The sequence below is a fragment of the Pituophis catenifer genome, unplaced genomic scaffold (assembly GCF_029215685.1).
Source record: "Pituophis catenifer annectens isolate HBS135680 unplaced genomic scaffold, rPitCat1.0.hap2 SCAF_2, whole genome shotgun sequence".
In the NCBI taxonomy this organism is placed as follows: Eukaryota; Metazoa; Chordata; class Lepidosauria; order Squamata; family Colubridae; genus Pituophis; species Pituophis catenifer.
Window position 1 is genome coordinate 13,361,075 of NW_027256882.1, and position 13,280 is coordinate 13,374,354.

Consider the following 13,280-nt stretch of genomic DNA (forward strand, 5'->3'; position numbering starts at 1 on the left):
CCCCCTTTCCCCCTCCCACTGCTTTTCTATTTACTTTTGTATTTTACAATACTTTATACCTCAATGAAAATGTTAAAACTCCGATATGTTATTTGTAAACATAATAATGGTAGGATACAAATAATGTAATGAAGCAGGCTCTGATGGATGACCACTGGATAACTTTCTATTCACTCTATTCTAAAAAGCAATGCATCCGGCTGGAAAGAGTACAAACTCAGCCAAGGTCCTTTTGGTTCCTCTAGGAGGCCTCTAAGTTGTCAGAAGAAAGGAACATTCTAATGACATACATCTTAAGGGTTGGTTAGGTCAAGGGGATCCACATGAGTTAAAAGTTGTCCATCGTCAAAAGATAAAAGAGATGCTTCAGTAATCTACAAAAAGAATTATGATTGTTTTGCAAAGAAACTCTGTAATGTCAATTAAAATTGATAAATGTATAGGATCATATGAACTGCTAACTTCAAAAGAATCCTTTGTCTAGAAGGGTATAAAACCAGTGTACCTAATTCCTGTCTTTGTTCAACGCTTCATGTACAGAGCCTTGAACCTATTGCGCAATATATAAAATCTGTCTCTGATCAACCCAAAAGTTGTGTTTGTCTTATTAAATCCACAACACAAATGAATGAATAATGTGACATGCAGTGAGTGTGCTCCCTATTTTAAAAACACTTGGTTGCACATTCTTTACTTCTGCAGTAAAAAAAAAAAAACATACACCCAAAAATGAGAAAGAGGAATAAAGGAGAGAGGGGGGAAAAATGTTGAAGATCAAGGTACAATGTAGACGAAATAAAGAAAGATGGAAAACAATTGTTGAATTAGACAAAGTTAAAATATGTGTAAATAGATGTAAACAGCAAGAAAGGATCACTTCGAAATAGCTGTAGGAAAAAGTGATATATATATATAAATGTTGTGTGTTTGTGTCTTGCTTTAATGTATTTAAAATAAAAAACTTTTTAAAAAAAGAATAATGTGACAAGCAGTGAGTGTGCTCCCTATCTTAAAAACACTTGGATGCACATTCTTCTGCAGTAACCCCCCCCCCCCAAAAAAATAGGATTAGATTTTTCTCATCCTGCATGTTAGTTAGAGTCCCGCACCCCCCATGCCGGATCGTACCTACCTTAAACTGGCTTTCCCGCCGAAAAAGGCATAATAGAGGGGAGGGCAAATGCAAAATGTGGCGGGAAAAGGTTTTGGCTGGAGCCGAACTTGCACGCAAATTGACTCCGAGCTGCATGGATGCTGTTCCACTCTGCACCCTTCTGGCTCCTGGGGGTGACTTTGGGGGTTGTTCTGCTGCGGGGCTGCTGCGGTGAGTATCTCGGGGAGCGGGGAAGGGACCGCGGTGAGTATCTCGGGGAGCGGGGAGGGGACCGCGGTGAGTATCTCGGGGAGCGGGGAAGGGACTGCGGTGAGTATCTCGGGGAGCGGGGAAAGGACTGCGGTGAGTATCTCGGGGAGCGGGGAGGGGACCGCGGTGAGTATCTCGGGGAGCGGGGAAGGGACCGCGGTGAGTATCTCGGGGAGCGGGGAAGGGACCGCGGTGAGTATCTCGGGGAGCGGGGAGGGGACCGCGGTGAGTATCTCGGGGAGCGGGGAGGGGACCGCGGTGAGTATCTCGGGGAGCGGGCTGCAGCTGCCTTGCCTACCTTTCCCGGTTCTTTACCCATCAGGGATCCGTTTCTGGCACTCCGCCGATGCCCAGAAGGGACTGCGCGGACCTGTTAGGATGGGGTGGAGTGGGGGGCTTCTGGGTGGGAGAAAAAGCACCTCGGAACGCCTTCTCAGTTAAGCGCCCCCCTTTTTCAGCCGTCTATCCAGTACCCCTTCCTTCCCGGAACTTCGATCACCCAAGACATTCCGTCCCCGGAGCTCCCTCCGCCTTAACGTTCATTTTGCACGTGGAGACCTTTGGCTTTCAGTGTTGCACGTGCAGAATCTTGGCGTTCATCATTGCACGTGTAGAAACTTGGCCTTCATTGTTGCACCTGTCGAATCTTGGCTTTCATTGTTGCAGGTGTAGAATCTTGGCTTTCTTTCTTTTTTTTTTTTTATTTGAAAAGTTTTACAAATACATTTTCTCCCCAGTTTCCACCCCCCAAACCCTCCCTGACCCTCCCCTTTTCCCCCCAGGACTTCCACAAAATAAAATCCTAATCAAAAATACATTTTATGAAACTTAAACCCCTCCACCCCCTATATACCATTTATACCTTCTTAAAACTCAGTTAATCTATCCCTACATAATACATTCATTCAGCTAAAAGCTATCTGATATTTCCTAGTTTGATATTTATTCTGCACATAGTCTATCCACTTTTTCGACTCCCATGCATAAGTCTCTTGAGTTCGGTCTTTTAAGTATGCTGAAATCTTCGCCATCTCTGCAAAACTGGCCATCTTCAAAGTCCATTCTTCAATAGTGGGCAAAGCATCATTTTTCCAATATTGACCTATCAATAATCTCGCTGCTGTCACCATATACAGTATCAGCTTTGTTTCACCCAATGTAAAACCCTTAACTATACCCAATAAAAACAGTTGTGGAGAAAACTGAAGTTTTTTCTTCAAAACATTTTGCATAACCCACCAGATTTTTATCCAAAAAGCCTTCGCTTTCTTACAAGTCCACCACATATGATAATATGTGGCATCTAAGCAATCACATCTCCAGCATTTTGGTTGAACATTAGGATACATACACGATAATTTCTTAGGATCTAAATGCCACCTATAAAACATTTTATAAAAATTTTCCCTCAAATTCTGCAACTGTGTAAATTTAACATTCTGGACCCATATTTTTTCCCATGTTTCCAACATCACTGGTTCTGCAAAAATTTGTGCCCACTTAATCATACAATCTTTAACCAGTTCAGTTTCCGAGTCTCTTTCTAACAAGACATTATAAACCCTCTTAATATGCATTGGACCTTTCTCTTTTATGTGTCTAACCAATTCTTCTTCATGCATCATTATACCAGAATCTTGGCGTTCACTGTTGCACCTGTCTAATCTTGGCTTTCCTGCCCCTTGGGGACCGAATGAGTGATCTGGGTTTTCCCCCCACTTTCACTTTTTCTCATTGCCCGGCTTTGATCTTTGCTAGAGATCAATCTTTGTTCATCTCTAGCAGTAAAGTTGCATCTCCCAGAAGTCAGGCGCCCTTGGAAACCCAAAAGGGGTGGGCCAGTCGTGGCAAGCCTTCTTGCACCAATGTAAGGGTGTTTGATGTGAGTGTGATGAGAGTTATAGATAGTCCTGACCATTAGAACAATTAATCATTCACTGCCTCCGGAAGTTGTGAATGCTCCAACAGTTTTTAAAGAAGAGATTGGACAACCGTTTGTCTGAAATGATATACGGTAGTGGCCAAAATTGTGGAAACCTTTTGAGGAAAGTGTATTTTTGAGGTTTGATAGCTAATAACACCCCCCCCCCCTTCTTTTTTGTTTTTGTTTTTGGAGTTTCAAGATAATCCTATTCCACTGCTGGAATGGCCTGGGAATAGCCCAGACCGTAACCCAATTGAAAATCTATGGAGCCGACTAAACAAACTTGTTAGTCAGAAGCGACCCAGCAATAAAACCCAGTTAATAGAAGCAATCCCTCAAACTTGGTTTCACATTATGACAGCTGCAGAATTAAAAGACTTGGTTCACTCCATGTTGCAAAGCTAAATTCATGCTAAAGGTTACCCAACTAAGTATTAACTGACATGGTGATAATTTTTCTATATCTTGTTTTTTTCTATGGTGATAATTTTTGTATATCTTGTTTCACTTTCCTTCTTTATAACTGCTATTCTAATAGCAAATCCTTCATAAAAGTTATTGCATTACATTCTTGATTAAATTATCTTTCCATTGATATATAACTTTATGGTACGACTGAGTGGTGAAATCCAATTTTTTTCCTATCGGTTCTGTGGGTGTGGCTTGGTGGGCGTGGTGTGACTTGGTGGGCATGGTTTGGTGGGTGTGGCAGGGGAAGGATACTGCAAAATCTCCATTCCCACTCCCCTCCAGGGGGAAGGCTATTGCAAAATCTCCATTCCCACCCCACTCTGGGGCCAGCCAGAGGTGGTATTTGCCGGTTCTCTGAACTATTCAAAATTTCCACTACTACTGGTTCTCCAGAACCTGCTGGATTTCACCCCTGGTACTACTCCAAAAAATAGTGGTGTTTGTTAAGGATATTGGTGTTGTGTTACCAACCAGCAGAGTGTAGAGCACAGAGAAACGTTGCTGAGAGCAATGAATAAGAGATATGCAAACTGGTTTATCAAAAGCTTACTTTATAGTAGAAAAACAATCTCATAGTCTTTAAACAAATTCCAAGTCTTTGCCAGTTAAATCAGTCCAGTAGTTACAGATATCTTCTTACCAAACAAACATTAGTTGGTTAGAATAACAAACTCACTCCAGTTCACAAACCACGATGGTAGCAGATCCATCAAACGATGATAGTGTTATGGAGGGAAGGAATTAAGAGACATCCCTTCGGGCAGACAGAGTCAGCTTTATTATTGCAATAAGGTTCAGACAGGTATTGCTACCTAAAGAATCTGAGCAAAGTAATGAACATGAGAGTCCAACTTTATACAGCTTCAAACAAAGGATTCTGTTAACTCAGCAATTCATATGGTCATATACATTTGTCATTTTTAATTGACATTTCCTAATTACTGTTTCATTTTATTCTCTGCCAACATTCGTAATTCTTTATGTAGATTACTGAAGCATAGATTCAAATTATCTCTTGTTAATATTACATGTGGTCATACTTGATCTCTTTAACCTTCAACTGTGTATCACCAAAATGCTTGTATCTCTGGCAACTGAGGGGCAACTGAGGGGCCTCTCCTCACTGGTTCTACATCAAAGAAGGAATGTGTCTGCCTTTTATTTCAACTGGATACATTTGCAAGTACAATTTCTCTTCTACAATACTATGAACAAAGAGGGCCCTTCAGTGATCATCTAGCTGGACCCGCTTTTCCTACTTTTACTTTAATAGCACAATGGTTAGCAACTCCTCACACTATGGTAGCTTATCATCAACTGAATACGTTACAGTACCTTCCTTAAATACGTTCACAACTAATTACAGCATGACTCAGCATTACAATGAATCAGCAGTAAAACTTTAAAGTCAAAGAATACATATTCAGCTTAAAGTTACAGTACACATATATTGCCTGGACAACTTGCTAGGCTCAAACCATATCCTAACAGTGTTGTTAGCTAGTTTTAGAAAATACACTTTTCTCAAAAGGTTTGCACAATTTTGGCCACTACTGTAGGGTTTCCTGCCTGAGCAGGGGGTCAGACTAGAAGGCCTCCAAGGTCCCTCTCCAAGGTGTTATTCTGTTGTCTTAAAAGCAGCTCATGAGGTCAGAACTGCTTCTAGTGCTCCAGCTGGCTGATCCAGAAAGATCCGTTTCCAAGGGATCCCTTTAGCTTTTTTAGGATCACTCAAACTATCTTGGGGAAATTGCCCCCTTCCAGGTTTACAAAGAGGACTGTTAAAAGGCCACCGTAAGTTTGAGCTTGCTTGTTTTCTTGCAGGGGTTTCATTACCCAAAATAGGTAACATCATCAGTGCTAACACTAGCACTAGTTTGGGTAGTGAAACTGAGTAATGAAACATCTGCAAGAAAAGGACCTCTCATTTCTACCTTGAGCTACAAATATTCTCTGTCAACCTGCAAAACAACTTCACCTGAAACCATGCTTACTTCTGCTTCATTTCTTGGTTGCCATTCAAGGTGGGCTTAGGAATTTGGTGCCTCAGCTGGCTGGTCATAACTTGGCATGTGAACCAAGCTTATGTCATCGGAGACCTGTTGGAGGCGGGTGGGAACCTGTGACTGGACTGATTGGCCCATGTGACCTGAAAGAGCTAGCGGGGTGGGGAAATCCTATTCTTTTAACTATCCCTTTGCGCAGGAATGATTTATTTTTATTTATTTTATTTTTAAATTTCTATACCGCCCTTCTCCCTGAGGACTCAGGGCGGTGAACAGCCAAGTAAAAACATAAACTACAAACAGTAAAATACAATTAAAAAGATATATATAAATTTGGCCCCATGATTAAAAACAATAACAGACAATTAAAAACATTTTTAAAAGTGTTAGGCCAGCCCGGCTTGCTGGAAAAAGAAGGTTTTAAGGGCACAGCGGAAGGCACCGAGGTCTTGGATTCTCCTTATCTCTGGGGGCAGCTGGTTCCAGAGGGTGGGAGCCTTCACAGAGAAGGCCCTCCCCCTGGGGGTCACCAGCCTACATTGTTTGGCTGATGGCACCCCGAGGAGGCCCTCTCTGTGGGAGCGCACAGGTCGGTGGGAGGCTGTCGGTAGCAGCAGGCGGTCTCGAAGATAACTAGGTCCTATGCCATGGAGTGCTTTAAAGGTGATAACCAACACCTTGAAGCGCACACGGAAGACCACTGGGAGCCAGTGCAGCTCACGCAGGAGAGGTGTTGTATGGGAGCGCCATGCAGCTCCTGTGACTACCCGCGCGGCCGCATTCTGGACCAGTTGGAGCCTCCAGGTGCTCTTCAAGGGGAGCCCCATGTAGAGAGCATTGCAGTAGTCCAGGCGAGAGGTGACGAGGGCGTGAGTGACTGTGCACAGGGAATTCCGATCAAGAAAGGACCGCAACTGACGAATCAGGCGAATCTGACAGAAGGTCCCCCTGGCTACAGCCGACAGATGTTCCTCCAAGGACAGCTGCCTATCCAGGAGGACTCCCAGATTGCGCGCCCTTTCAGTGGGGGCCAAAGACTCGCCCCCAATAGTCAGTGATGGAGTCAACTGACTATATCGGGATGCCGGGAGCCACAGCCACTCAGTCTTGGAAGGGTTTTTTTTTTTTTTTTTTTTTTATTATTTTTTTTTTTAATTTGATTTATATGCCGCCCTTCTCCGAAGACTCAGGGCGGCTTACAATGTGCTCAGCAATAGCACATTGAGCTTGATTTAGAGCTAGCTTCATCTTTCTAAGTGCTGATACGACCATGATGGCGAACCTATGACACGCGTGCCCAAAGTGGCATGCGAAGCCATGTCGCCTGGAATGTGCAGCCTTGCCTGTTCGTCTTCGGGGTTTCCGGCGCGCATGCGTGCACGACGATCAGCTTTCCTTTGTGCACGCGGCAATGCTGAAAACCAGTGTGCGCATGCGCACGGGCCAGCTGATTGCGCACCAATACCCGGAAGTTCCGCTTTTCTGGAGCATGATCTCTTTATGCGTGCAGCAATGCTGAAAACCAGCCTGCGCATATGTGTCGGCCAGCTGATTGTCAGACACGCATGCACGCTAGAACCCAGAAGTTTGGCTTTTCCAGAGCGTGGCCTTGATGAGCGTGCACGCGTGACATTTCCAAGCAACCTTTTCGGCACTCGGTGCCAAAAAGGTTCACCATCACTGCGATAAGATGTACTCAATAAAGGGATTCTTGAACCCGAGCAAAGCATCAGAATCCTGACTTCCCAGAGTTCATTACTCGGAATGATGACATTCTCCTTTACCCTGTTTTCCCCAAAATAAGACATCCCCTGATAATAAGCCCAATCAGGCTTTTGAGCGCATGGCAATAAGGCCAAGTGCTTATTTCAAGGTTCAAAAAAATATAAGACAGGGTCTTATTTTGGGGGAAACATGGTATTGGTACCATAAATCGAAAAGAGGATTCCTGATGACAGTGAGATTCAGAGACGGTCCTGAGTTGTAGAGCTCCTAATTCTGACCCTTTACCGCTTCTCTTTTCAGGCTCTTCCAAACACTCCCTGTCTTATTCCTACCTGCAAGTGGCAGAGCCCAGCCAGGAGCTTCCCCAGTTTCTCTCCATGGTCCACCTGGATGACCAGCCCATCGCTCGCTATGACAACCGCACCAGGATGTTGGAGCCTCTGGTGCCCTGGATGGAGATGGTGGAGCTGGAAAGCTGTCTGGATCCTGAGTGGGTCTTCAGGCCTGACCTGGGGAGTGTGCAAAACTTCCACCCCCGGAATGAAGGTGAGCAGGCAGATTCTTCCTCTCAATTCTCGCCTTCCACATCCTGTCATTTCAACCATCAAGCAAAGAAACAAGTTCCCAGAGATTGTGGAATGGAAGCAGAACAATGACACACACACACACCAAAAAAACATGGACCACAAAGGCGGAGCAAAGCAACTATGAAACTACCCACACATGCATTGCAGGAATCCAAATGCCAGGATTTCTTTGTCTCTTTTGGTCTCCAAAGATGCAAAGAGATTGTTGTGGTTGTTAGTTGCGAAGTCGTGTCTGACCCATCGCGACCCCATGGACAATGTTCCTCCAGGCCTTCCTGTCCTCTACCATCCACTGGAGTCCATTTAAGCTCATGCCTACTGCTTCAGTGACTCCATCCAGCCACCTCATTCTCTGTCATTGTTGTCATCTTCTTTTGCTCGCAATCTTTCCCAGCATTAGGCTCTTCTCCAGTGAGTCCTTCCTTCTCAATAGGTGGCCAAAGGATTTATTTATTTATTTATTTATTTATTTATTTATTTATTTATTTATTTATTTATTTATTTATTTTTATATGCCGCCCTTCTCCAGAGACTCAGGGCGGCTTACAATGCGTTAAGCAATAGCCTTCATACTTTTGTATATTTTATACAAAGTCAGCTTATTGCCCCCACAAACCGGGTCCTCATTTTACCCACCTTAGAAAGGATGGAAGGCTGAGTCAACCTTGAGCCTGGTGAGAATTGAACTCGCAATAATTGCAGGCAGCTGGATGTTAAATGCTGCCTTAGTAGGAGGCATTAGCCTCCTACGCCACGCAGGCTCAGTAGACATTTGAGTTTCACCTTCAGGATCTGACCTTCTAAAGAGCGGTCAGGGTTGATCTCCTCTAGGATTGGATCGGTTTGATCACCCCGCAGTCCAATGGACTCGCAGGAGTCTTCTCCAGCACCATAATCATAATTATAAGTTTGTTTGTCAAGCATATATAAGATAACAGGTAAAAGTATAGACATAATTTGAATACATGAAAAGAGTAAGTAAAATGGAATATTAGGACAGGGACGGTAGGCATGCTGGTGCACTTATGCAGGCCCCTTACAGACCTCTTAGGAATGGGGTGAGATCAACAGTAGACAGTCTAAGGTTAAAGTTTTGGGGGTTTGGGGAAGAAACCACAGAGTCAGGTAGTGCATTCCAGGCATTGACCACTCTGTTACTGAAGTCATATTTTCTGCAATCGAGTTTGGAGCGGTTTACCTTGAGTTTGTATCTATTATTTGCTCGTGTATTGTTGTGGTTGAAGCTGAAGTAGCCGTTGACAGGAAGGACATTGTGGCAGATAATTTTAGTTCAAAGGCCTCAATTCCTTGGCGCTCAGCCTTTCTTATGGTCCACCTTTCACAGCCATCCATTGCAACTGGGAAAACTATAGCCTTGACTATACGCACTTTTGTTGGCAGGGTGATGTCTCTGCTTTTTAGTAAGCTGTCTAGATTTGCCATAGCTTTCCTCCCCAGGAGCAAGCATCTTTTAATTTCTTGGCTGCAGTCCCCATCTGTGGTGATCTTGGAGCCCAGGAAAATAAAATCTGTTACTACCTCCATTTCTTCTCCATCTATTTATCAGGAGCAAAGAGATTGTGATGTGATTTATTTTCTTTTGGGGGGGGGGAATAGAGAAAGAGAAAAAAATCCCTCCCTTTTCAAAGGCACTTCTGCCTCTATTTATTTGTGAAACAGTTTTGTAGCTCCTAACAGTAAAATTGATGTCTTCTTCATATAGAAAGAGATTGAAAGTCCTGGTGAGGAGGGGGCGAGAAGGGAGCGTATGGGGGAGAGGGCGAGGAATCCCCACCTTTTCCAATCTCATTGAGTTTCTACTTCAGGGCTTCACATCTGGCAGGCGATTTTGGGCTGCGAACTCGGGGAAGACGGGAGCAAAGGAGGATATTTCCATTATGGCTACGGTGGGATGGACTTCATCAGCTTCGACAAGGAGACCCTCAGATGGGTGACAGCTCAGCCCCAGGCCCAGAAGGTCAAGGAGAAGTGGGAGGATGATCCAAGGTGGTTTCAGGAAAATAAACACTTCCTGGAGGAGACCTGCATTGTGTTGCTGAAGACATACCTGTCCTATGGGAAGGAAGCTCTTCAGAGGACAGGTGAGTCCATTGGAGAAGAAAAGCTGGGGATCTCTCTAGGATGGACATTTGAGGATGCAGATGGGGAGGGAGGTCCTGTTTTGGAAACAAGCCAACCTTCTGTTGCACCTGGCTTCCCAGGGGGCTCTAGCATGTCTAACCTTTGAAACAGGGGTGAAATACTCGCAGTTCGGACCGGTTCGCCCAATCCGGTAGTGATGGCGGCGGGTGGTTCAGACAATTGGTAGCAAAAATCCCTGCCCTCCCCCCCCATGCTCGGCTGAGTCATGCAATCATCAGAGGCTTTTTTTTTTTTACTTTTAAAAGCATTTTTTCTACAACCTGTTCGGCTGAAAAAATGCTTTTAAAAGTAAAAAAAAAAAAAGCCTCTGATGATCGCATGGCTCAGCTGGGATCATCAGAACCTTTTAAAAGCATTTTTCCTACAACCTCTTCGGCCGAGGTTGCAGGAAAAAATGCCTTTAAAAGCCTTTTTTAAAAAATTTATTTATTTTTGATTTATATGCTGTCTTCTCCGGAGACTCAGGGTGGCTTACAGTGCGTTAAGCAATAGCCTTCATACTTTTGTATATTTTAACAAAGTCAGCTTATTGCCCCCACAAACTGGGTCCTCAATTTACCTACCTTTGAAAGGATGGAAGGCTGAGTCGACCTTGAGCCTGGTGAGAATTGAACTCGCAGTAATTGCAGGCAGCTGGATGTTAAATGCTGCCTCAGTAGGAGGCATTAGCCTCCTACGCCACTCAGGCTCCTTTGGTGACCCAGCTGAGTTGCCTGATCGTCGGAGGCTTTCAAAAGCATTTTTTTTTTTCTGCAACCTCTTAAGGTTGTAGAAAAAATGCCTTTAAAAGTTTTTTGAGAAAAGTTGGCCACACTCACCCACTCAGTCACATTACCCCACCACCAAGCCATGCCCACAGAACCGGTAGTAACAAATTTTACATTTCACTCCTGCTTTGAAGCCGCCTAGACATTCAGTAGAGAAGCAGAGAGGACAAGTCACAGGAAGACATTCCTGCTCTGAAAACATTTTGTTTCCTGGTTCTTGCAGAGCCCCCAGTGGGGAAGGTGACTCACAAGACCACCGGGGACAATGTGGAGACTCTCATCTGCCAGGCCTTTGGCTTCTACCCCAAGGAGATCCAGGCCACCTGGATGAAGGACGAAGAGGTCTGCAAGTATGAGACCCTCCATAGGAACGTGGCTCCCAACTCGGATGGGACCTACTATGTCTGCCTCAGCATTGAGATCGACCCCAAGGAGAGGGACCGTTTTTGGTGTCACCTGGAACATGAAGGCTTGCAGGAGCCTCTGGTCTTGTCTTTCAAGGAGGAGCCTGATGATAAAGTGCAACATCCAGGTAAGTAGAAGGGAATTAAGCACCCATGTTGGAAAGAATGAGGGGTGGGGGGGAAGTTCTCTGCGAAACCATCTCAGATCTTGAGATGCAGAGTAAGGATCATCCCCGTGTCCTTCTGATAGAGCCTTCTGCTGAGATGATGCTAATGATAGAGCATCTCAGAGAGATGCAGGGTGGATCCCAAGCTTCCAGAAAGAGCCATTATGGCTCTTGGCTTCCATATGGCTAACGGCTTCCAGAAAGAACCATTATGAATATGAGCTATAAGAGGAGGAAAAACGGTGCAGCAGCAACAGCCAAAAAAGCCAATGCTTTTTTTAAAAAATAATTTTTAAAAACAACACAAAAAACAATCACACCAGGGGTGGTTATTTGCGGGACCGCCTGCTACCACCAATAGCCTCCCACCGACCAGTACGCTCCCATAGAGAGGGGCTCCTCCGGGTGCCGTCGGCCAAACAATGTCGACTGGCGGCCCCCAGGGGGAGAGCCTTCTCTGTGGGGGCACCTACTGTCTGGAAGGAGCTCCCCCCGGAGATACGGAGGATCCCGGATCTGCGTACCTTCCGTCACGCGCTCAAGACGTTCTTATTTCATCAAGCTGGCCTGACCTAAATTTTTCCCCTTTTTAAATGGAAATTTTAAATTTGGTCTTAAATTATTCGGGTTTTAAATTTTCAGCCAAATTATTTAATTCGTTTTACTTTATTTTAAATTTTGTACTCATAAATTTTATTCTATGGCTGTTCACCACCCTGAGTCCTTCGGGAGTAGGGCGGTATACAAATTGAAATAATAAATAAATAAAATAAATAAATGCTCCCGGTTCGGACCGGATTACCCGATCTGGTAGCGATGGAGGCGGGTGGTTTGGAGAACCAGTAGCAAAAATCCCTGCCCCCCCTTTGCCCCCCCCCCATTGCCCAGCAATGCGGGGCGCAATCATCAGAGGCTTTTTAAATTATTTTTAAAAGCATTTTTTTCTACAACCTCTTCCAATCAGGCAAGTCCAATCAGGCAAGTCAGCTGGGATCGTCAGAGGATTTTAAAAAAAGAAAATAAAGCCTCTGCCGATCAGGCAAGTCAGCTGGGATCATCAGAGCCTTTTAAAAGCATTTTTTTACAACCTCTTCAGCCGAAGAGGTTGTAGAAAAAATGGTTTCAAAAGTAAAAAAGAAAAGAAAAGCTGGCCCTGCCCACTCAGTCAATTTACACCCCTCCCCTCACCAAGCCACGCCCACAGAACCGGTAATAACAAATTTTACATTTCACCACTGAATCACACATTCATAAAAACAAAACATGTCAAGACATAACGTATTGAACATTACCTAACATTAATGGTAATTTTACAGCATTTCGTATCGACTTACGTATTTTGCTTTTGTAGTTCTCTATTCTATCATTTCTATTTACTATTTCAATTGCATTAACAGAGGGATTCAGTCAAGATCATGGGAGATACTGGAAACAAAATAATATACCTTCAGATGAAATAATAATTAGGAAAATTCTTGAATGTGCAGAAATGGACAAAATGACTATGGAGTTCAAAGAGAGGGATGATTCGGATTATTATGAAGTATGGAATAAAATGTACAGTTGGCTCGAAAATCGAAAGCAAAACCGGAAATGTTTAACTTAATACTGTTGAAACTTCAATTGGTGTAATTGAATAACATTGAACAAAGAGATGTAAATATAAATGAATATAAATCGGTAGATAAGAACAATGAATACTA

General features: G+C 44.0%; 1 protein-coding gene across 1 annotated transcript; it reads left to right on the plus strand.

Annotated features, from left to right (window-relative positions):
• The first annotated feature begins 1,251 nt into the window (after positions 1-1,251).
• LOC139309283 (major histocompatibility complex class I-related gene protein-like) lies at positions 1,252-11,546 on the plus strand. The gene is made up of 4 exons (XM_070933338.1): positions 1,252-1,324; positions 7,790-8,035; positions 9,903-10,178; positions 11,230-11,546. The coding sequence occupies exons 1-4, from the start codon at positions 1,252-1,254 to the stop codon at positions 11,544-11,546; spliced, it is 912 nt and encodes a 303-aa protein (XP_070789439.1).
• The last annotated feature ends 1,734 nt before the right edge of the window (positions 11,547-13,280 follow it).

What these genes read in the sequence shown, in the direction of transcription:
- LOC139309283 (XM_070933338.1), top strand. Translation starts at nt 1,252, where the DNA reads ATGCTGTTCCACTCTGCACCCTTCTGGCTCCTGGGGGTGACTTTGGGG. An exon ending in TCTGCTGCGGGGCTGCTGCG is followed by an intron (nt 1,325 to 7,789) that starts GTGAGTATCTCG and finishes TTCTCTTTTCAG; the next exon opens with GCTCTTCCAAACACTCCCTG. An exon ending in CTTCCACCCCCGGAATGAAG is followed by an intron (nt 8,036 to 9,902) that starts GTGAGCAGGCAG and finishes TTTCTACTTCAG; the next exon opens with GGCTTCACATCTGGCAGGCG.